Source organism: Notolepis coatsorum (assembly GCF_963971535.1).
Source record: "Notolepis coatsorum genome assembly, chromosome: 20".
NCBI lineage: Eukaryota > Metazoa > Chordata > Actinopteri > Aulopiformes > Paralepididae > Notolepis > Notolepis coatsorum.
Window position 1 is genome coordinate 31,464,346 of NC_140184.1, and position 24,416 is coordinate 31,488,761.

At 46.8% G+C, this 24,416-nt stretch overlaps 1 protein-coding gene across 1 annotated transcript; it reads right to left on the bottom strand.

Moving 5' to 3' along the window:
* Positions 1-1,075: 1,075 nt before the first annotated feature.
* Positions 1,076-23,904, bottom strand: LOC311246854 (F-box only protein 7-like; the record flags this gene model as incomplete). Its single annotated transcript, XM_084337097.1, has 7 exons — positions 1,076-1,296; positions 2,137-2,232; positions 10,477-10,560; positions 11,410-11,554; positions 13,116-13,367; positions 15,326-15,581; positions 23,783-23,904. The coding sequence occupies 7 exons, from the start codon at positions 23,902-23,904 to the stop codon at positions 1,076-1,078; spliced, it is 1,176 nt and encodes a 391-aa protein (XP_084193223.1).
* Positions 23,905-24,416: the final 512 nt, after the last annotated feature.

Sequence of the window (24,416 nt, forward strand, 5' to 3'; positions counted from 1 at the left end):
CTAAGAAGTCTGCTAAGAAGGATATATTATTTATTATTATTATTATTATTATTATTATTATTATTATTATTATTATTATTATTATTATTATTATTATTATTATTATTTTATTTCATTGTGTTTTTAGCCCTTAGTTGTACTTTTGTTGCAACCCCAGTTATCCCATTAGTTCCCCCAAACGTAGGTCTGTTATGTTAAGCTAAGAAATCTGCTAAGAAGCATATTATTTATTATTATTTTATTTCATTGGGTTTTTAGCCCTAGTTGCACTTTTATTGCAATCCCAGTTATCCCATTAGTTCCCCAAACTTAGGTATGTTATGTTAAGCTAAGAAGTCTGCTAAGAAGCATAATTATTTATTATTATTATTTAATTTCATTGGGTTTTTAGCCCTAGTTGCACTTTTGTTGCAACCCCAGTTATCCCATTAGTTCCCCCAAACTTAGGTCTGTTATGTTAAGCTAAGAAATCTGCTAAGAAGCATATTATTTATTATTATTTTATTTCATTGGGTTTTAGCCCTAGTTGCACTTTTGTTGCAACCCCAGTTATCCCATTAGTTCCCCCAAATTTAGGTCTGTTATGTTAAGCTAAGAAATCTGCTAAGAAGCATATATTATTTATAATTTTTTTAAACAAACACATAAACAAACATGACAACAATGACAACATGACAAAAATAATAAAAAAATAAAATACAGAATATTATTTATTATTCTTTTATTTCATTGGGTTTTTAGCAATAGTTGCACTTTTGTTGCACTTTTTTGTATTTATTTCATGTTTTGAAAGATTGCGTATTACTGCATTTTTTTTTTACATAAATCATAGTGGTTCAAAATGTTGGGTCGCGAGTCGCGACTTAATGACTAAGGAAAATGTTGGGTCCCGAGGCTAGACCAGTTGAGAACCACTGCTGTAGACTATCACACGCCTCCTCCGATATACATGTGGAGTTTGTAATTCTAGTGGACATTGTAATTCTCAATGGTTTTAGTAACGTTTGGTCAAATTGAGACATTTTGTCTGGACGTCTTCTATTCTAATCTGAACCCACCGGATTCAGTTTTCCCACTACTTCGATCGGTCATCTCTCTGGGGTTTCTGTCGTCTCTTACCACTGAAGTCACGGTGGTAGACGTGTCTCCACAGCGTGGACTCTGCCGTGGCGGCGCGGAGGTGCGTGTTGACCGAGGACAGAGCCACTAGGGAGTGGACGTCCAGGAGCCGCTGGACCCTCAGCAGGAGCTCCGGAGGCAGGGCGCACAGGCCAAACACGGCGGGCAGAGCCATGGCTGAGGCCGACCACCAGGGGGAGACAGAGAGACTCGAATCACAACGCTGACACGGTAAGCATGGAAAACACAGGGGAGGTGGATAAGGTTTCTGGGTAGGGATGGACAAATATCATGGTCTTGTTTTTACAGCTGTTTCTAGTACTAAAGTACTAAACCTTCCATCCTGTCCACTACCCAACCTAAAAGTATTATTGCAACTGACTCCAACCATTATTTTGGTGTCATTAGCAACATTTACATTTAGTCATTTAGCTGAACGTTTTTATCCAAAGCGACTTACAAGTTCTGTACAACAAGTCAGCAGGAAGGGTACAACTCTGGCAGCTAACGGTCACTCAGTAACATTGTTCGTCATTCTTTCCCTCCTTCCAGATATTGATTGAAGAAGTGTGTTTTTAGTCAACAACGGAAAATTGGTCTAGTTTCAGCTGTCCTGACTGTGGTGGGAAGTTCATTCCACCAGGACCGAGAATAGCCGGCTTTATTTAACCAGGCAGGTCAATTGAGAACAAATTCTTATTTACAATGACGGCCTGGTGAGAGGACGAAGGGGCCTCTAGAAGGGTAACAGTGAAGAAGAAAAAGATTATAAGAAAAGAAAAGAAATAGATTTTTTTTTTAAAATAAATACACCAAAAAGAAAAATCCAGATCAGACTATTGGACAGAGACGAAACATAAATCACAGTTAACACAGTGAGTTCAAACACACACCAAACCAACACATTATTTCAGATTTCTGGATTTGCGTAAATCCTTAGATGCCGGATACCCTATTCATCTTGGTATCAGCCTGATATAGGATACCGGTGTCGTGCGTCCCTGTTCCTAGGTGTACCTTCTCTGGCCGCAGCTATTAACGGGTACACCAGCTGGTCTCGGAATATGCGCGACAGCTTCCGCAGATCTTTGAATACTGCCGCTGCACTTTCTCCTGTAAAAAAAACACAAGTTACACACGTTTTATTTATTTTTAATAGCACCAGAAATACTATTTAAGCATTGCACAGATTATTAGCTATGGCCTTCTCTAACTTTTACTAAGAACTGCACACAGATGATAGTTAAAAATGTTAAATGGTAAATTGGGCATTTATATATCTCTTTTATCCAAAGCGCTTTACAATTTGTTGCTCACATTTTACCCATTCACACACCGACGGCGGAGGCAACCATGCAAGGTGGCAACTTGCTCATCTGGAGCAGTTAGGGGTTAAATGTTTTGCTCAAGGAAACTTCGACACACTGCCCGGGAGGAGTGGGAATTGAACTGGGAAGCTCCGGATTACCAGGCGACTGCTCTAGCTCCCCACTGTCGCCCCTAAGTTCCCTATATTATTATTTAGTCAACCATCATAAAGCCACAAAAGATCCATGCTTCTGACAAATAGCTTTGTCGGGGGCAAACAGATACGGCGCGGCGTACCTGTGCAATCTTTAGCAATGGATAGTCAAGTTACCTTTGTACATTGCTAGTGTTTATAATATATTGATGTTCGCTTGGCTAACGTACGTTTCAAGAGCTTGGCTAACGTAGCGTTGCGTTAACGTCAACATCGCTAGCTAGCTAACGCATTACCGTGTGGCTTGCTGTATACACATAGCAGTGCGAGCTGTGCTTGTCCACAGGGTTCGAGTTATCACCTGAGAGCTATGGGGGCCCCGGAACCGTGCGCCGGCAGACTTACATTTCTTTCCTGAAATTGAAATCTATCATTGATTCATTGTTACATAGTGACCACCAGCATCACTACACTTTCTGAAGCCTGTAGTTGAAGATGCACAGTGGTGTAGTGGTTAACACTGTCTCCTCACAGCACGGTGTAGTGGTTAACACTGTCTCCTCACAGCACGGTAGTGTAGTGGTTAACACTGTCTCCTCACAGCACGGTGTAGTGGTTAACACTGTCGCCTCTGTCGTGGAATATATTATCATGTCATTGTAAACAGCTTGACTGGTTCACTCTGACCAGCTATGTAATGTGCTCAGATACTAGCAGACACTACTGTCCCTTTAATGTGGGGAGAGGATGACTTTTGACCTAATCTTTTCCTCTCCTAGCGAGGATTGTTTAGCATTCCACATAACAAACAATACCGCCTAGCCAAGGCTGGTTCTCCTTTGGGCAGACTTTGTTTACCTGTCTGAGTTCTAGTGGACGTCATTTCAATTGTGTATTATACGTGTGACTAGAGCTCTTGGTCATTTTATGGCCAGATGCTACTGTGTGAACATGTTGTCTCTGACTGTAAACTGAACTTTCATTGTGGCCACGGTGAAATAAACCTTTCTATTATTAATAATGACTCAGAATGATTAATGTAAACGGCTCATCGTTTTGTCCTTTAATATTTCCCATTACACCTCACAGCACGGTGGTGTAGTGGTTCTATATCGTATTAGGTGCCGCTCAGCGTCAACTGCACACATCTCACTCCAGTGACGTGCACTGAATAAAAACTTTACAATGTACCTTTACATACCAACATCCGTCTGGCCACACCCCCATCTGCTACCTACATAAGCAGGGGTGGGGCCACACACTCATCCCCTTCTCAAATTTCACCCCAAGAGAGTGCCTGTATACCAATCACTTGACGTGGGAAAAGAAAGTATTTAGCTGAAGAAAGGAAAACAGAAGAACAAGGAGATACGTTGACGTTATATCTTTATTTTCTCTCTCACTATTTTCGAGAAAATACGGCAATAATGTCTTTGTCACTGGGGTGTCTGGAAGATGATGATCATTCTGACCTCCACCGGCTTTTTCGTATTAGGGGCTCGCGTCGCTGATATACTCCCCACCTGCAGTCCTGCTTGCTGCGGCTGGATAGGTTTGAACCTCCGGTTTTACAGCTGGACTGTGGGAGGCACCGGCTGTTGTGAGAAACTGTTTGCTTCCGGGCTGGGTGAGTAATGTTTTGCTTGCGAGCGCCAAATGTCTGCTAATGCTATGGGGGTTGGCTGACAATTTTACGAAGGCCGGCCCCAGATTGGGTCCTCTGCTCGGCCTCTTAGGCGACGGACGGAGGGTCCTGGTCTGACGCCCATGATGGTCAAACTAGTGGGCCGCGACCGAGATCTGGTTTGAACCCGGGATTCTCTGGACAAGCGGATGCTTCTCTGTCCCGTGAAGGCCCCATCTTTCACATGAATGTGAGAGTACACCCTAAACATGAGGAAATGTGGGTCTGGATCTTCTTTATCGGTAGTTCCATGCTCAAGTCGGCTGCAGCCCGTATGGGAATTGTGCCGACTCCGCTGTATGTCTGGTAAATCACTGTTGAAAACTGTGATTGACATTTCTTTTTCTCTTCTCTCTTAGGATGAGGAGGGTTTCAGGCGGCGGCCTGTCTGAAGTGTGGCTTGTTATGTCATTGTGTACAGTTCAGGTGATAGCTGCTTAGCTTGCGTGCTAGTTGTGGCCTACTGTTAGCCAGTCAGCTGTTAGCTGCGGCGCTAGCTCGTTGTGTTCACTAGGCTAGGAAACGTTAGCTTGTTGCTATCAGTCGGGAGCGGCTGTTAGCTTAATGCTACACTGTTGAACGTTACTGTGAGTATGACAAGCCTTAAACACTCTGACTACGACGTCATCTTTGACAGAAGATGTTAGTCGACCCTACACCGGGTGCCATGCCAGCGAGGACTTCGTCAACATGGAGAACGGCGGCTGGGTGGCGCAGCGGACATTACCCTCGTCACCAACGCAGGAGACGCCGGGTTCGACGTCGGTTGTCCCGTTAACCAGTGTTGCAGTCCTCTCGGCCTGCGCTCAGGGTGAAAGTAGGAGTCCTGCAGACTTTAACACTTCTTCTTTCCTTCCCTTCTAAATGTTTTGTAATAACGATGTTTTCCAAAACGTGTGTTGCTGCAATACATTGAGGATACGATGCGTGTTGTGTGTGAATTGTCTTGTCACTGGTATAGCTTCTCTCTACATAGAAAATCAGCGTTGTTTTTTACATGTGTAAAAATTAACTGGTTAGTTGTGATGAGAACATGTGTGTTCATGTAATGTTGTAACGTGGGTGAACTCACAACTAAGTGGGTTAATTAACCTGTGAAGCTATGCTTAGTGACATATGATTGAGGAATAAATCCTTTTCTCAGCCTGTGATGACAATGAACAGCGTGTTCACATATTAACAGGGGTACCTGTTCAACCTGGTCGTATCAAGGGTAAGGTAGGAGGGGTGACCCCCCCGGTTTTCCCTGGGGCTTCCCCCCCTCCTCTCAGACATGTTTGTTTACAATATATTGTGTCACTGTGTTTGTGGGGATACGATGTAACCCTCAGCTTAAGCTGCTGGGGTTGTGCTTCTGCTTGATAAACGATTTTTTTCCTAGGGAAAAGGTTGTTTGGTCACTATCATGTGTGCTTAGCAAGGCCTGTGGCCAATACGTAATCGAGGACTTATGTCTCTCTCGTTATGAAAAACGGCGTTCCTCTGTAGTAAGAGTGTACTTTTGCCATTTTTTATTGTGATGAAGGGTTGTGTGTGTCGTTGAGATCTACAACTGGTTAGGTTTTGGCCCACAGAAGCACATGTGTAAGTCTGGTACCGGGGCTCTTAAAGGGGCCCTCTCTGTTCTGTGTTTTTTCCTTAGTAAAAATCAGATAGCAGGTTAGCACATGAGCTATGTGAAGCTGTTAAAATGCTTCATGTAGCATGCTATGTATGACTGGTGTCATGGCTCTACTTTGTCATTACATCATATCAGGGGTGAGGGGTCGTAAAGGGGTGAACTGGTAAACCTTTCCTCCCCTTTTCTGATTGGTCAGGGGTTAAAACCCCCTGTCCTTCAGGGTTCCTGTCACGTTGCTGTTTCGGCACGTTACAGGGTAGGGGGGGGGGGGGGGGGGGGGGGGGGAGTTTCCTGGTCCCACGCCCTGAAAAATTGGGCGTGTGCACCGTGGAAATTCCCCCGCCATAGAGTACGTCACTGAGCACGTTTCTATTGGTAAGACTTCCGTGAGTTGTTCAGGTTCCATGTTATGGATCTGTTTCAGGGAGTTTTCAGAGCCTCCTCCTCACGAAGCTCCTCCTCAGGGAGAAGAGCCTTCTGTGAGTTCGGACCCTCCCTCCTCAGAGTTTCAGAGCCTCCTCCTCAGATTGTCAAGGTGAGTAGAACTTCAAAAAGGAGTTCTGCTCTATTGTATGTGTATTCGATTCAATTAGATTATTGAGTGTGTATTGGTTCAGAGCCTCCTCCTCGGAGAGTCCTAACCCAAGTGTTACATAGCTCAATGTTGCAATATTTATTTTCAATCTATACAGCTCGCGTGGGAAGTCTCTCTGGGGGTTCCCCGTCCTCTCCTTTTTGGAGTAGGTGGACGGGGTATTGTTTAGGGTTTCCCTGACTCCTCGCCTTACAGGTCTGTTGAGTCATGGGTTTCCCCCCGTCATAGGGGTATGTCGCTCACCGTCCCCTCTTATGAAGTGTGGTTGACGGGGTGGTGTTTCCCTCAGCCGCGTCGCATGGGACCCATGTCCGTATTATTTTTTCTTTTTTCTGAAAAAAATTTTAATTAAAAAAGCGGCTTCTTGTCGTTCCCCAGGCGGCTTGGAGGAACGGTATCTGGTGTCTTGTTAGACTATCCATTGATGTGTTTTGGGTCTCAACGTGTACATAGTGCTGGCTCTAGGTGTTTCTGATAGGAATCACGCATGAGGCTGGTGCGCCTTGGTTGCTCGTTATTAAAATGGCGTTTTCATAGGGCAACTGGGATGGAGTTTTTCTCTTCCAAGCGCCAGTTTACTAAGTTTGTCTCGACGAATCTCATTCATATCTGGGGGATGTTAACGGAATAGATCAAAGCATAGGTAGAGGGGTCTCACGCCCTTGGGGTGGGCCACTGAGCGCGGTACGAATGGGACCGTCTGGGTGGCGCCCTCTATAATGTTTTAGATCGACACGCGTACCTGCCCCCCCTCCTGGAGTTGGGGATGTCGGCGTGATTAGGGCACGGGACTGGTTCTGGTCACGCTGGTCCAGGTCAGTTAACCCGTTGTCCGCCGGGGACGCAGATCTTCTGTTCTGGTACCCTGAGGGATTGTGCTTTTTTCAGGGGGGAAATGGTGTCACAGGGTTTGATATTATGGTGATGTTCGTTCTCCATTCTTTTCGCCCCTCTCTTCCCCCGCTTACGCATGGCTGAGAGGGGGCTGTTGAGGTGGTTTTTATAGTACTCCTCTGGCATCCCTGTGTACGTCCCGGTCCGCCGGGCCTGGTCCGAAGTCGTTTTCGTCGACCCGTAGGCCTGGGATAACCCCTTTTTGAAAACTGAAACACTTGTACTGCGGTATAGCCAGTGTATACCCGCAGGTGTGTTTTGGATTTTTTTCCTGAGGGGTTATAGGAACAACCACCGCATGTTGAACCAAGAGGGTGGTTGATTCCCTGGTGTGTTGGAGCGGAGTCAACTCCCGGGTTACCCGGTTGAGTGTGCCCCTGCACGTTCATGACGTCTGCCAATCGTGTCAGCCTTCTCTGCCTCGGCCACTCTAGAGCGTCGGGATTTTTTGGTGGAGGTTTTGACATGGTGCTCAAACAATGCCAGCATACGCCCCTTCCGCCGGGATGCTGTTTTCAGTGGACCCCTTTGGCGCCTGTCTCGTCCGCAGTGCTCCAGGCTCGGGTCAAGTGCCTGCTGCCTGGATTGAGGGATCGGCCTCTTCTGGAGGTCGTCTCCCCGGTGCGCTGCCTGCTCCCGCTGTAGTGTAGCCTCTTGAGTGCTTCGAGTTACAGCCATGCTGACTGCCTGAGTATGCCAGGGTCAGTGTGCCAGGCGGCGTGCTAATGGGGGGAAGGGCCTGCTCTTGGATGGGCCCTGTCCAAATACGCTGGCGATGTGGGGGGCGGTGTCACTAGTGACCGCCTGGTGAGGTCTTGATGCTGTGGCGTCATTGGCCTCTCCAGGCCCCCTTTTTCCAGGGGGATCCAGTCCCTTCTGGGTCTGGGTCTTCCTTTGCGCTCCGCTGCTACGGTCTTGCCACGGGGTTGAGTTGCTCTTGACCCCGTGATTTTGGGGGCGGTAACGAGGTTTGTTCCTTCCGTTCGTTCCCTGGTGGCATGCGGGTTGTGCGTGTGCGTAGTCGTGGGGTCAAGCCACGGTCTGCTCACCCTGTGCGTTGAGTTGCTCGAGTTCCTCTTCGCACGGTCGGATCCGTCTCCCTCCCGTCCTCCAATAGGGAGGGTATCCCTACATTAGGGGGGGTCGGGGGGCTCGGTCCTCCCCGGTTCTGATGGTTGTGGGGGGCCTCAGTGGGGTACATTTGTCGAGCTTCAGCTCCCGCTCAGCTCCCGTTGTGCAGTTGACGCTGAGCTAATACGATATAGAATGATAGGTTATGAATATAACCGTAGTTCTATGAGTATTAGTGACGCTCAGCGTCTAGACGCCACTGCGGCCCTTGATCTTACCTTGTGGTGAAATGATTGAGAAGGAGATGAGTGTGTGGCCCCACCCCTGCTTATGTAGGTAGCAGATGGGGGTGTGGCCAGACGGATGTTGGTATGTAAAGGTACATTGTGAAGTTTTTATTCAGTGCACGTCACTGGAGTGAGATGTGTGCAGTTGACGCTGAGCGTCACTAATACTCATAGAACTACGGTTATATTCATAACCTATCGTTAACACTGTCTCCTCATGGCACGGTGGTGTAGTGGTTAACACTGTCTCCTCACAGCATGGTGTAGTGGTTAACACTGTCCCTCACAGCACGGTGGTGTAGTGGTTAACACTGTCGCCTCACAGCACGGTGGTGTAGTGGTTAACACTGTCTCCTCACAGCACGGTGGTGTAGTGGTTAACACTGTCTCCTCACAGCACGGTGGTGTGGTGGTTAACACTGTCTCCTCACAGCACGGTGGTGTAGTGGTTAACACTGTCGCCTCACAGCACGGTGGTGTAGTGGTTAACACTGTTGCCTCACAGCACGGTGGTGTAGTGGTTAACACTGTCTCCTCACAGCACGTGGTGTAGTGGTTAACACTGTCGCCTCACAGCACGGTGGTGTAGTGGTTAACACTGTCGCCTCACAGCACGGTGGTGTAGTGGTTAACACTGTCTCCTCACAGCACGGTGGTGTAGTGGTTAACACTGTCGCCTCACAGCACGGTGGTGTAGTGGTTAACACTGTCTCCTCACAGCACGGTGGTGTAGTGGTTAACACTGTCTCCTGACAGCACGGTGGTGTAGTGGTTAACACTGTCTCCTCACAGCACGGTGGTGTAGTGGTTAACACTGTCTCCTCACAGCACGGTGGTGTAGTGGTTAACACTGTCTCCTGACAGCACGTGGTGTAGTGGTTAACACTGTCTCCTCACAGCACGGTGGTGTAGTGGTTAACACTGTCTCCTCACAGCACGGTGGTGTAGTGGTTAACACTCTCTCCTCACAGCACGTGGTGTAGTGGTTAACACTGTCTCCTCACAGCACGGTGGTGTAGTGGTTAACACTGTCTCCTCACAGCACGGTGGTGTAGTGGTTAACACTGTCAACGGGATGGGTTTCATCGAGAGAAGACATTTCATCAATGACGCAAACATTTTTAAATGCATGTGTGTTCCTGTGTGTCACCCATCACATGCGTATTCGCTGCATAACTACGTTGCAATGTGTGCAATGAATAAAGACTTCAAGTGAATCTAATAATCTTCTGTATAGGGCTGTCCCCGACTAAGGATTTGTGTAGTCGATTTGTAGTCGCCAAAATTAGCCGATAGTCGACTATTAGTCGACTATATTATATTATATATATATTTTTTTTATCATTGCATTTGGGCTGTGGGGGTGCTTAATGTCTGAAGGAGTCGAGGGAAGGCTTCTTGTCCTCTGTAAAAGCATGCAGTTGGTCCACTGATGGATACATCTTGATATTTGTCTAGTCTAGTGTGTTCATTAGATGGGTGAAATCCTCTTTCAGTGCCTCTGTGCCTGTTTTCTTAAAGTAGTTAGCCTCTGGTATGCGTGCCATTAGCGTTAGCCACGCTTCTAGGCCTATTTTCTTTAGGAAGGAATGATACAAATAAATAATTATAATTATAAAAATATATATATATTTTTTTGCATTCAACTAAGAGGTTGGCAGTCGACTACGGCTCCTTTCGATCGATTAGTCGACTATTCGACTAATAGGGGTCAGCCCTACTTCTGTATCTTCTGTCACTCACCTTGCCACTCGTCAGTCACATAGGTGGACGTATTCAGAGACAGCTTGCGTACTATCTCCACTATCTCGTTCATCTTCAGGATCGCTGAAAGGAGATGTAACAGGTTGCATACCTTAAAAAAGGGGCACTTCACCGAAAAACAATGTTGATTTATTTTGTAATTATCTCACACACATCCGAAAACTCTAAATGGTCTTGCACACATTCATTTAGTTTGACAGTTATTGAGAGTTATATAACCTGCCCAGAACAAGCTAGTTAGGATAGTCCTGCAGCTCCCCACTCATACTCACTTAGACCAGCCCCACTTCAACAGCCTAGGGTGGCTCAGGGTGGACAAAAGAGTATCCATGATAAAATTATGCCTAGTCTATAGGATTTATAAAGGGGAGGTGCCAAGCTACCTTCACAATTACTTCCAATATGTAAACAAAAAAATCAAAGTCATGAAACCAGAGGTAGAGACACAAACATAGTTCCTTTTAGATTTAAACTTATACCGTACGGCCAGCAGACCTTCCTTTACTCCGCTGCAGTACTGTGGAACAGCCTGCCCAGCAGCATTAAACAGGCCCCCAGGTTAACTGGCTTCAAAAGGTATGTACGAACATGGCTATCGGCATAGGAAAGAGAGGGTAGCATATTTCTTATTCTTTTATCTTCAACTGTATATGCATATTGTATCTTAATGTTTTATGATGATGTTTTATGTTGATGTATGTCCTGTTTCTTAATACCAGGGACCATGATGGAAATAAGTGCTTGCATTTTATCATGTTTTTATCCCTTGGATGATGTCTCTAATCCACAATAAAAATCTATCAATCAATCTACCCAGCCGCACCTGAATACTGCAATAGCTAACGGTTAGATTCAAACCTACGGTCCACTGAAGAAAAACAAGGCAGCTGTAGCCACAGTATCGTGACTCACCGTTGACGACGAGCATGGGTCCCATTGGGAAGGCCGCGACCATAGCGAGGCTGCTCTCACAGTGAGGGTGTGTGTACTGCAGCCGGTACACGCCCCCCGCTGCCCTCCACGCGCTGGGCATCTCTCTCCAAAAACAATCACTCTCCTACGCAGAGGAGAGTAAAGTTTGGTCAAATTGAAACATTTTGTCTGGACGTATTTTATTAGAATCTGAACTTTTACGTTCCACTTGCGTTCCACTGTCAAACATTTATACAATACAATATTATCCTATAGTGATACCAGCCCAATATCTAAGACCAATATTATCCTATAGTGATACCAGCCCAATATCTAAGACCAATATTATCCTATAGTGATACCAGACCAATATCTAAGACCAATATTATCCTATAGTGATACCAGCCCAATATCTAAGACCAATATTATCCTATAGTGATACCAGCCCAATATCTAAGACCAATATTATCCTATAGTGATACCAGCCCAATATCTAAGACCAATATTATCCTATAGTGATACCAGCCCAATATCTAAGACCAATATTATCCTATAGTGATTCCAGCCCAATATCTAAGACCAATATTATCCTATAGTGATACCAGCCCAATATCTAAGACCAATATTATCCTATAGTGATTCCAGCCCAATATCTAAGACCAATATTATCCTATAGTGATTCCAGCCCAATATCTAAGACCAATATGATCCTATAGTGATACCAGCCCAATATCTAAGACAAATATTATCCTATAGTGATACAAGCCCAATATCTAAGACCAATATTATCCTATAGTGATACCAGCCCAATATCTAAGACCAATATTATCCTATAGTGATACCAGCCCAATATCTAAGACCAATATTATCCTATAGTGATACCAGCCCAATATCTAAGACCAATATTATCCTATAGTGATACCAGCCCAATATCTAAGACCAATATTATCCTATAGTGATACAAGCCCAATATCTAAGACCAATATTATCCTATAGTGATACCAGCCCAATATCTAAGACCAATATTATCCTATAGTGATTCCAGCCCAATATCTAAGACCAATATTATCCTATAGTGATACCAGCCCAATATCTAAGACCAATATTATCCTATAGTGATACCAGCCCAATATCTAAGACCAATATTATCCTATAGTGATACAAGCCCAATATCTAAGACCAATATTATCCTATAGTGATACCAGCCCAATATCTAAGACCAATATTATCCTATAGTGATACCAGCCCAATATCTAAGACCAATATTGTCCTATAGTGATACCAGCCTCATATTTAATACCAATATTCTCCTATACTCTGTAAATAATTGACTTTTATTTGATCTCATCTAATTTTATTTGATCTTACTACTACTACTACTACTTATTGTTATTGAACACACAAATACACCCTGCACTGCACCTTAACCTCCTGCTCCTGCTCCTCCTCTGTGCCCACTTCCTGTGCGGGCTCCGCCTCCCTCGCCGTCACTCGGCTGCTGGTACTAGGCTGAACATAATTTACATTTAGTCATTTAGCTGAACGCTTTCCTCCAAACACCAATATCGGTGCGTCCCTAACCGGTGACTGACAATCAACTTGTGGTTATTAAAACTTCGCCATCACTGGTGGTGATCTTAATATACTTCTAGACATAGACACATACGAAGGAAGACATATCAAATAGCTCTTTTGAGCCAGCTCACCTGAGGAACGAACCCAGTCTCCACCATCAGGAGATGCACTGCCACCATGAGGGAGTCGGTGGGACTGCCGCTTTGGGCCCTGTGATACAAGACCTCCAGGGAGAGAGGCACCTTGCCTTCCTCTGCCTCACTGCATAGCATGGGCTCCTCCCAGGGGTGGGGTCCTGGAGTAGGGGCCTCCTGTTCCTCCCCTGTGCCCACTTCCTGTGCGGGCTCCGCCTCCCTCGCCATCACTCGGCTGCTGGTACTAGGCTGAACATCATTTAGTCATTTAGCTGAACGCTTTCCTCCAAAGCGACTTACAAGTTCTGTACCACAAGTCAGCAGGAAGGGTACAACTCTGGCAGCTAAGGGTCAGATATGTGTGTGCGTATTAGCATAGTAGGTAATAATATAGGCAAAGTAGATTCCTTAGTAGCAGAGTGCATACTACTAGTGAAAGACAGTACAAGGTTAGTATTTATTTATTTTTCCATTTCAGATATTGATTGAAGAAGTATGTTTTTAGTCGACGGCGGAAAATTGGGCAGGTTTTGGCCGTCCTGGCTGTGGTGGGAAGTTTGTTCCACCTCTGTGGAGCGAGGACCGAGTATAGCCGGCTTCTCTTTGATGACCCTCCCGGAGCTCGGATAGGAGTGGGTCTGAGGCTGAATATCGCGGCAATGTTCAAGTTCAAGTTCTTTATTTGTCAAATACAAAACAATACAAGGGCATTGCAGGTAATGACATTTTTGTGTTTCGAGCTCAGACTCAACAGTGCAAACACAAAGATTTCATTACCTGCAATGTCCCTGTATTGATGTGTATTTGACAAATAAAATAACTTTAACTTGAACTTAGCGAATAAAAAAAAGAATAGTATTCGCAGCGGAGGCCTGGGGGAGAGGTCGCAGAGGGAGTATGGTTGCACACGTGCAGTACACATAGTTTTCCACTAGGGTTGGGTTCACCGTTCATGTGAACCGATACCAGTACCAGTACCAGTTCCTGGAATTCAGTTACGGTGCTTAACTCTCTCTGTAATAACGGACATTTTTATTTCAGTTGTAAATAATAAGTCCAAACTTCTCAATTTCAACATTGTTATTTATTTAGAATATTTTGTTATTTATTGTTGAAACACACCACACAAAATAAATCGTATGATCATGTATTATGTCTGTACATTTTCAAATATCAACATTATCTGGGCATCCTTTGTAAATAGTATCAAACTCCTCTGACCTTGTCTAGTCTTTCCAAATACCCAAGAGACGGGACAGTAATTATGTATTTGTGGAAAAGGCTCCCTCTTGTCTAGTATTACACTCTTATAAACATCTAAAGATAGATACCGAAATATGGTATCCTTAAAAGTACAGAGTTCGGTACCCAACCCTAGTTTCCACCACATCGAATTAGCTAGACTCGCTTTTGGTACCAGGTACTTCTGTTTTCCACTGCAGATAGTACTCCCTTCAATGGAGCTGGTCGTCATAGCGACGCTGCGTGAAACTGCCACACCCTGAACTAATTTGATTGGTCGTCCCAACAGCTTCTTCTGGTCTACACAGCTCTCTGGCATCTGAACCATTACCATAGTGAAAGTCATATTGTTGTTGTTGATATAAATGCATTAAAAGAATCTCTTCATTACATCAAAATTGTGCTGTCAGAACAGTCTTGTGTTTGCAGGTTAAGTATTTAATGTTTGTTATTTCCCGTTAGGCCACCAACGTGTGGAATAGCGTAGTGAGAGCGATGTGAATTCTGGTCAGAGCAGCTGCCTTGTTTCGCCGAATAGCGAACATTGGAAATACTTCACCTATACTGCCCTGCAGAAGCTAACCGCAGTAACTACACTTATTTTCAAAATGTAGTTATTATAAGTGAAATTTAACTTCTCAATATCTGTTTCATCTTGTGACAAAGTTTCAGAGTTCAATCTTGCTCTGTTTTTAGAGAAAAAGGAGTATAAAGAATTGCAGTAACTACAAAATCACTGGATAGTCAAAGAAGAACTTTAAAGCCATTTTTCTCAGTTTCACTTTTTGCGCAGTTACTGCGGTTAGCTTCTGCAGAGCAGTATAAGTACAACCTAGAGGTCGACCGATAGTGGATTTTTAAAGGCCAATCTAATAACGATAGTTGGGAGCAGAAAAAGGCCAACAGCCATATTAATGGTTTATGAGACAAAAAGGTTGTAGAATCTCTGGAGACAAACTGCTCACCTCAGTGGAAGGCGTGGCAGGCGCCCGCTCAACGTCGCTCCGCGGCTGCGTCCGGGGGGGTTCCCTGCTAGTGGCTCTGCTGGGAAGCGGGCATGCTGGCGAGGAGGAGGAGGAGGAGGAGGAGGACGTTGTAACGGACAGAGGAAAGATCACACAGATCAAGTCCCCGGAGACGACGCCACAGGAGGGGAGGGTCTGACCGGCGTCCGACAGAGGCTCTGTGCCGTTCAGAGACAGGCTGAACTCTGCGTCCGGGCTGTGAGGCGGCAGCGGGGAGGGAGGGGTGAGAGAGTGTAGCAGGAGATAATACAGATCTTTATGAACGCGACAAAGGCCAGAGTTTTTTTAATTTTTTTATTATTATCTTTTTCCCCCCTCCTTTTTCCGATTTTTCTCCCATCCCACTGTTAGTCGTTATGCCAATTCCCAACCCCCTTCCTGGTTGTTGCGCACTCCCCCCTACTGTTGGTCCGGGAGGCCGGAGACTGTCACATGCTTTCCTCCGACACATGTGCAGCCAGCCGGCAGCCAGCCTGGCAGCGCAGATTCTCACCGGGAGAGTGTAAGGTGAGGAAGGTCACACTACCTCCCTCCAGATCCTACCCTCGCTGTGCAGGCGCCCCGACCGAACTGTAGGGGTCGCTGTCCACAACGCCCAGGACCCACCCATCAGCTTTCCCACCTCTAACACTGCCAATTGTGTTAGTGTGAACGACCAGCCAAGCTGATAGCAACGCCGAGAGCTGGACTCGAACCCAGCGTCTCCAGCGTTGATGGCGAGCGCCTTGCCCACTACACAACCTAGCCGCCCAACAAAGGCCAGAGTTGATTTGCGAATTAACTGAATAATTGATTGATTGATTGAAAACTTTATTAACTTTATTATTAATGGGTACAATACAGTACGGCTCGATAAACAATTGTCACGGGGATGCAGACCAGAGAAAGACTTTCTTCTTGTTTACATCAGGGACCCCCATTTTCATCTTTCATTGTGACAATATTGTCACCCACTGTAACAGAGAAGCCGTCGGCCTTGCTGAGTTTGTTATTTGATCCAAAGAGAATGGACTCTGTTTTACCCAGGTGTAATGATAGCGAGCCAGGTGCAGATTCTGCCGAGTTCAGAGATGAGGGCTTTTTCAACCTGCAACTTGTTCTTGTCAGAGACCAGCAGGGCTGAGTCGTCCGCAAACAGGAACAAGTTGCAGTCACAAGCTGATGACATGTCATTTGCATAAATTAGGAACAGTAACGGTCCTAGTATGCTTCCTTGTGGAACACCATAGCTCACTGGGAGGGGGGGGATAGTGTACCATTTACCTCCACCATCTGTTCTCTCCCCTCCAGGTAGGATTGCATCCAGCTCACTGATGAACTATAAAAACCAATTGCTTTTAGCTTGTCAATCAGAATGGTGTGATTGACAGTGTCGAAAGCCTTTTGGAGGTCCAGCATGACCATGCCGCAGTATTTGCCCGCGTCCACGTCTTGTTTGATGTGGTCGTTCAAATAGAGAAAGCATGTGTCAGTGGAGTGGGATGTTCTGAAGCCAGATTGGAATTCGTAGATTCGCTTTTTTTCCCCCAAGGTACTTTTCGACCTGTTCATATACAATAATTTTTCCATTACTTTCGAGATGGAGGTAAGAATAGAAACAGGGCGGTTGTTGCCTGGGTCTAATTTGCTGCCTTTTTTGTGCAGGGGGGTCACTCTTGCAATTTTGAAGTCTTTGGGGACGTATCCCTGTTTTATGGAGAGGTTTATTATGTGTGTGATGAGTGGGGTGATGGTGGCTGCTGGGTCTCTGAGGAATTTGGAGGGGATATTGTCACGGCCAGTGGCCTTGTTAGGTTGGAGGGCACTCAGTTTTTTTGAGCACCTCATCTGTTGTTACCATTTCGAGTTTGAAGTCGTCTTTGCGGACCCCTAGGTTTGAGTGGGAGGGTAGTTTATTAACCAGTGTTGTGTAGCTATGTTTGTAAAGAAAATGTTTAAGTAATTGGTCACATCCATCTTGTCTGTGATGAGAGTGTTTTCTGTCTTTATGTTGGTGTTTGTAAATCTGGTTTTTAGTTTTTTTTTTCTTCTGCAGCCTAGTTGGTTGTTGAGTAATTTCCAACATTCAAGGGGGTTTGTATTTGTTTTCCTCAGTTTTGTCATTGATGAATTTTTTGTGTGCAGATTTGATCATGGTGTTTACATAGTTTCTTAGTCTGTTTCTTTGTTGTTTGAGTTCAACCACGTGGGCTTGGAGTTTGAGCTTTTGGCAAGCTTTGACTGACTTTTATGAAGTTCATAACTTAATTTAAGTTAATCATAACTACTTACCTCATAATAGTCTACCCATATATCTCTGTATGATAGCATGTACCATAGTGCTGTACATATACATATTTAATTTATATATATATATATATATATATATATATATATATATATATATATATATATATATATATATATATATATATATATATATATATATATATATATATATATATATATATATACATATCCGTATGAACATACCTGCATATAATCCTTCTATATAACTACTTGTACACCTGCATGTTACGATTCTGGTTCTTGACTACGGTCGGGAACCTCCCACTTTCTCTGTCATCTGTCACTTGATTACTGTCACTTGTTTTCCCTGTCATTTAGTGCTGTCAATTAGGGGTTGGCTTCTGATTGGCTGTCACGGGGGTGTGTGTGGAATGTTGGTATTTGGTGGCTATATAACATTCCTTTCCTCTGCTTGTCATTTGTCAGGTCTCCACTATAGGCGTTCGGAGATAACGCGGGCGGTTCCAGTTCTGGGCCACCACTAAGCTCCATTACCTAATTCTCTCGTTCCCTTGCCTTGGCATAGTATCCTAGTATTACTCTTTGTGTTCTTTACTATTAAAGTCGAACCTGTTCAAGAGTATACCTTCTCCGTCTCTGTGATTGCCTACAACAATTGGAACTCACCTACCTCCATCCTGACAGAAGACCTGACCATCAGAGTTCCATGGAGGCAATCATGGAGATGCTCCGGGCACAGAAGAGTGCACAGGAGCGCATGGAGGGACACCAACATCTGGTCAGCGCCGAGTTGGTTCGGCTGGGTGGGATCGTCAGCGCGTCGCAGGAGACGGCGCAGTCGGCGCTCATCACAGCCCAGCAGGCACAAGTCGAGGTGGCGGGGGTAAGGACGACGGTGGGTGAGACGGCGGCAGGAGAGGCGGCGTTCAACACCACATTCAACACCGAGGAGAGTCGGGGAGCTCATGGGCACCAGGATCAGAACCAGGAGCCACGGCTACCCGCACCAGGCCGCTACGCGGGAGCACCTGAGGGATGCAGGGAGTTCATCACCCAGTGCTCACTCGTGTTACAGCTGCAGCCACGCTCATTCCCCTCTTCCAGAGCACAAGTCGCATATATTATCACCCTCCTCACCGGTCAAGCACTCTCCTGGGCTACGGCCGAATTAGAGAGCGGTTCGCCTCTCTGCGACTGTGTGGACGACTTCACCAGGGAGTTGAGAAGGGTATTCGACACTTCCCGAGTACTCTCGGTCTTCGAGGCCGGTGGGCGGCTTCTCGCTTGCCGGCAGGGTTCCCACACGGTCTCAGAATACGCCATCGAATTTCGGATCGTGGCTCGGGAGGCGGCTTGGCCGGAAATTCCTTGTGTGGTCCTATTTCTCAAGGGACTCTCCGCACGGATGTGAGACGAGTTCTCCGTGCGTGAGATCCCTGAGCAGCTGGAAACGCTCATCAACACCGCCATACGGATGGACAACCGACATCGGGAGAGAGAGAGGGAGCATGAAGATACTACCCAGGTACGTGTCCTTTCTCCTCCCGTTGTTGACATCTTCCCGCATTACACGAGTGGGCCACTGGGTGATGAATCCATGCAACTTGGGGCGCTGTCGCTCTCAGGCGACGAGCGGCGGCGCTTCATCGAGGAGCGACGCTGCTTCCGGTGCGGCCGCACCGGTCATCGTTTCGGCAGCTGTCGGGAACAGGCTGGCTCAACTCGGCGCCAGTCGGGAAGGGGAGGTGCTCCGCCGGGCCTCGAGAGGGCGCCAGCAGGTGGGCTCACCCCAGCACTACCATCTGACTCACGTACATTTCTGGAGGTGGCGGTTAACTGTGGGGGTAACGTTAGGGGAACGAAGGCTCTCATTGACTCAGGGGCGGCGGGCAATTTCATTCACTTGGGGTTGGTGAGAGAATCCCGGTAGAAGAGTTGGGGGTTCCCATTCCTGTCTACGCCCTGGACGGTCAGCCCCTGGGCAGTGGGAGCGTCACACAACGTACTGTTCCTATGCACATCCGGGTGGGGGGTGGGAGTGGGTTCAATTATTTGTTATTGTCTCCCCCTATTCTGTTATGGTGTTGGGTCATCCCTGGTTGTCTTCATGTGTACGGAATATTAATTGGAGCACGGGCAAGCTCTCAACGGAGGTCGACGTGAAGTCGGTCGTCGGCGAGAGTTTGTCCACGCCCTTGTCTCCCTTCCCCTCTTCTTTTTTTTCTCCTTCTTCTCTCTCCAGGGTGGTGGGGAGCGTCGCAGATTCTGTTCCACCCTCTAATCCCGATTTGATAGGGGTTCCTGATATCTATTGGGACCTGGCCGACGTTTTTAGCAAGACGCATGCTAAAGCACTACCGCCTCATAGATCATACGACTGTCCCATTAATCTTCTACCCGGTACCTCCCCGCCTCGCGGGCGAACGTTCTCTCTCTCACGCCCCGAGACCTTGGCCATGAACTCCCAAATTGAGGAGGCATTGCTTGCGGGGCACATACATCCTTCCACATCCCCGGCCGGCGCTGGTTTCTTCTTTGTTGACAAAAAAGATGGGGATCAGCGCCCGTGCATTGATTATAGCGGATTGAATGACGTTTCCATCAAGAACCGATATCCTTTACCTCTCATGGACACGGCCTTTGAGTGCTTACAGGGGGCACACGTCTTTTCTAAACTTGACTTACGTAATGCATACAATCTGGTCAGGATTAGAGAAGGAGACGAGTGGAAGACTGCATTTAATACACCCAATGGTCACTATGAGTATTTGGTCATGCCCTTTGGTTTGGCTAATGCTCCGGCAGTCTTCCAAGCCCTGGTTAACGACGTGCTGCGAGACTTGATTGGGGTGTCGGTGTTTGTTTACCTAGATGATATCCTAATTTTTTCTCGCGATATGGTGCAACACCAACTGCATGTTCGGGAGGTGCTAGACCGTCTCCTCAAGCATCAACTATTCGTTAAGGCTGAGAAGTGTGTGTTTCACACTGATACCGTTTCCTTCCTGGGCTTTGTGTTGACGAAGGGTGATCTGCGCATGGATTCGGCCAAGGTGAGTGCAGTCTTGGACTGGCCACGGCCTTCGTCGCTCAAGGGGTTACACCGGTTTTTGGGCTTTGCACATTTTTACAGGCGCTTTATTCGCAACTTTAGCGCCTTAGCCAATCCGTTAACAGCTCTCACTAAGGCCTCTCTCCCTGGCTTTGAATGGTCGCCTAGGGCAGAGTCGGCCTTCTGCGATCTCAAGCGTCGGTTTACATTCGCTCCTGTATTGATCCGCCACGATGCAGAGGTTCCGTTCATTGTGGAGGTGGATGCCTCTGACATCGCTGTGGGGGGGGGTGCTCTCTCAGAGGTGCTTAAAGGATGGGAAAGTGCACCCGTGTGCTTTTTTTCTCGCCGTCTGTCATCAGCCGAGCGCAACTATGACGTGGGTAATCGGGAGTTGTTGGCTATCAAATTGGCACTGGAGGAATGGAGACATTGGTTGGAGGGGGCGGCACATCCTTTCATTGTTTGGACCGATCATAAGAACTTGGCTTAATCCAAGGGGCTAAACGCCTTAACGCTCGCCAGGCCAGGTGGGCGTTATTCTTCACACGATTTCGATTTACCATCTCCTATAGACCCGGGTCCAAGAATATCAAACCCGACGCGTTATCGCGCCAGTTTGATCTTCCTGGCCGGGAGGAGCAGCCCCATCCCATTATTCCACCGGCCTTGATTTTGGCAACCGTGTCTTGGGGCATAGATAAGGTGGTAAGGTCGGCGCTGACGCGGGAGCCCGATCCTGGCGGGGGCCCTCCGGGGCGGTCGTATGTGCCCAAGGCGGCACGCTCACGCTTGCTGCAGTGGGCACATGCCTCATCCCTCACCAGCCACCCTGGGGCCACCAGGACCCTGGAATTTATCCGTAGGAGGTTCTGGTGGCCGACAGTGGAGGGGGATACGCGTTCCTTTGTGGCGGCCTTTCCGATGTGCGCGCGCAGTAAGACCTCTCGCCGTGCACCGGCAGGTCTCCTCCGGCCACTTCCTATTCCTAAACGGCCCTGGTCGCACATATCCCTGGACTATTTCTGGCCTCCCCCTTTCGGACGGGTTCACCGCCATTTTGGTGGTGGTGGACCGGTTCTCGAAGGCGGCTCATTTTGTTCCTCTCCCCAAGCTTCCATCGGCCCGAGAGACTGCTGATCTGGTGATACAGCATGTCTTTCGGGTCCACGGGCTTCCGGTGGATATCGTGTCGGACCGGGGTCCTTCTGGAAGGCGTTTGCCGCCGGTCTCGGCGCCTCCGTCAGCCTTTCGTCTGGGTTTCATCCGCAGTCGAACGGGCAGACGGAGCGCGTCAACCAGGACCTGGAGGGGGTCTTGAGATGTTACGTTGCCGGTTGCCCGGCAACGTGGAGTAGGAGGTTGGCATGGGCTGAGTACGCGCATAATACCCTCCTCTCCTCCTCTACCGGTATGTCTCCCTTTCAGTGTCAGTATGGTTTTCAACCTCCTTTGTTTCCCGAGCAGGAGCAGGAGGCGGAGGTGCCCTCGGCCCAGGCACATGTGGCTCGCTGCCGCAGGACGTGGAAGCGGGTCCGGGCGGCGCTGCAGAAGGTTTCGGTTAGTACCCAGCGGCAGGCTAACCGCAAGCGCCGTCCGGCTCCGGTTTAGCGTCCTGGGCAGCGGGTTTGGCTTTCCACCCGGGATCTCCCTCTCCGGGTGGAGTCCAGGAAGCTGGCTCCTCGCTTTATAGGACCCTTTAAGGTGGTACGTCGGGTGAATCCTGTGGCTTACAGGCTACGGCTTCCGAGTTCTATGAGGGTTCATCCGACGTTTCATGTGTCCCTGTTGAAGCCGTTCCTCTCATCGCCCTTGGCCCCGCCACTGCCTACGGTTCCTCCGCCTCGGTTTATGGGTGGTCAGCCCATTTACACGGTGCGGAGGATACTGGGTTGTAGGCGGAGGGGTAGGGGGTTTCAGTTCTTGGTGGATTGGCAGGGGTACGGGATAGAAGAGCGTTCTTGGGTGCCTCAAAGGGATATTTTAGATCCCAGCCTGATCAATGATTTCCGGCGGCTGAATCCCGAGGCCCCCAGGTGAACGTCTGGTGCCGTTCGTCGGGGGAGGGTACTGTTACGATTCTGGTTCTTGACTACGGTCGGGAACCTCCCACTTTCTCTGTCATCTGTCACTTGATTACTGTCACTTGTTTTCCCTGTCATTTAGTGCTGTCAATTAGGGGTTGGCTTCTGATTGGCTGTCACAGGGGTGTGTGTGGAATGTTGGTATTTGGTGGCTATATAACATTCCTTTCCTCTGCTTGTCATTTGTCAGGTCTCCACTATAGGCGTTCGGAGATAACGCGGGCGGTTCCAGTTCTGGACCACCACTAAGCTCCATTACCTAATTCTCTCGTTCCCTTGCCTTGGCATAGTATCCTAGTATTACTCTTTGTGTTCTTTACTATTAAAGTCGAACCTGTTCAAGAGTATACCTTCTCCGTCTCTGTGATTGCCTACAACAATTGGAACTCACCTACCTCCATCCTGACACCTGCATATAACCCATACAATTCTGCATGATAGCATGTACAATAACGCTGTATATAAAGTATATATATATATTTATTCTTACCATATATATAGATGCAGGTATGTACAGACAGGTGTGGATATATATATATATATATATATATATATATATATAATATAATATTTCCTATTTTCACATATAGAGCCAACAGTGATTACCTGGTTCTCTCTTTGGGATGGGCCAATATCACCTTTTCACCTGTGATGACGATTAAGGACAAGTGCCAAACTTTAACTTTAGCTATCTTTAGCTATCCATTACTAATACTGAACAGATTAGATTGAGAGTGACCATTGGTTTTGATTAGATTTTATCTGTGTGATTTTATTTCCACCCTCCAACTAATGTTCCCAATTAGAGAGATCTAACATCCTTGTTCTGTGAGCGGAGAAAGGTTGCCTTGCTTTGATTCCTGACATGTTAGATGTGTATTTAAGGCTTGGATTGTAGTATTGGGGAGTTTTTTGTCCTTATTAAGGCCTGGTATTCAGGTATTGCCTCAATGTCTGATATCGGTCACCCTAATTTCTAGATGTGTATTCTGGTTCCCAGCAGTGTCTTACCTGAGTCCATGGGCAGGCAAGAGGATCTCTCTGATCTGAACCTCCAGCTCCGTCAAAGTGGGCTCAAGTCCCTGCAGGTCCACACAGCAGGTCTGCTTGTTGACTCGAACACGCAGCCTCATGCTCTGCTGGAGGGAAACGGTGGATGATCAGACATGCGGGATTGATTGATTGATTGAAAACTTTATTAACAGATTGCAGAATGGGTACAATACAGTACAGTTCAATACACACAATTGTTAAGGGGATGCAGACCAGAGAAAGACTTTAGTCTTGTTTACATCAGGGTCCCCCATTTTCAATTCATAATGACATACGCAACATACAGATATATCTTGACATTTCTGACATACAGGTATACAGTACTGTTACATTGTGACATACAAGATATGCAAATATACAGTACTGTTATCCTAACAGAAAATCCTAACAGAAAATATATACATAGAAGGGGGTGGAAACTGTACATTAGGAGGGGGTGGGTGGGAGGGGTGGTTTGTACATTTACGGGGGCCATACAGATATACAGATATATTATCATGACATTTATGACAATACATGACATACAGGTATATAGTACTGTTACATTTGTGACATACAAGATATATACAGTACTAAAAAAACGATTTTTAAT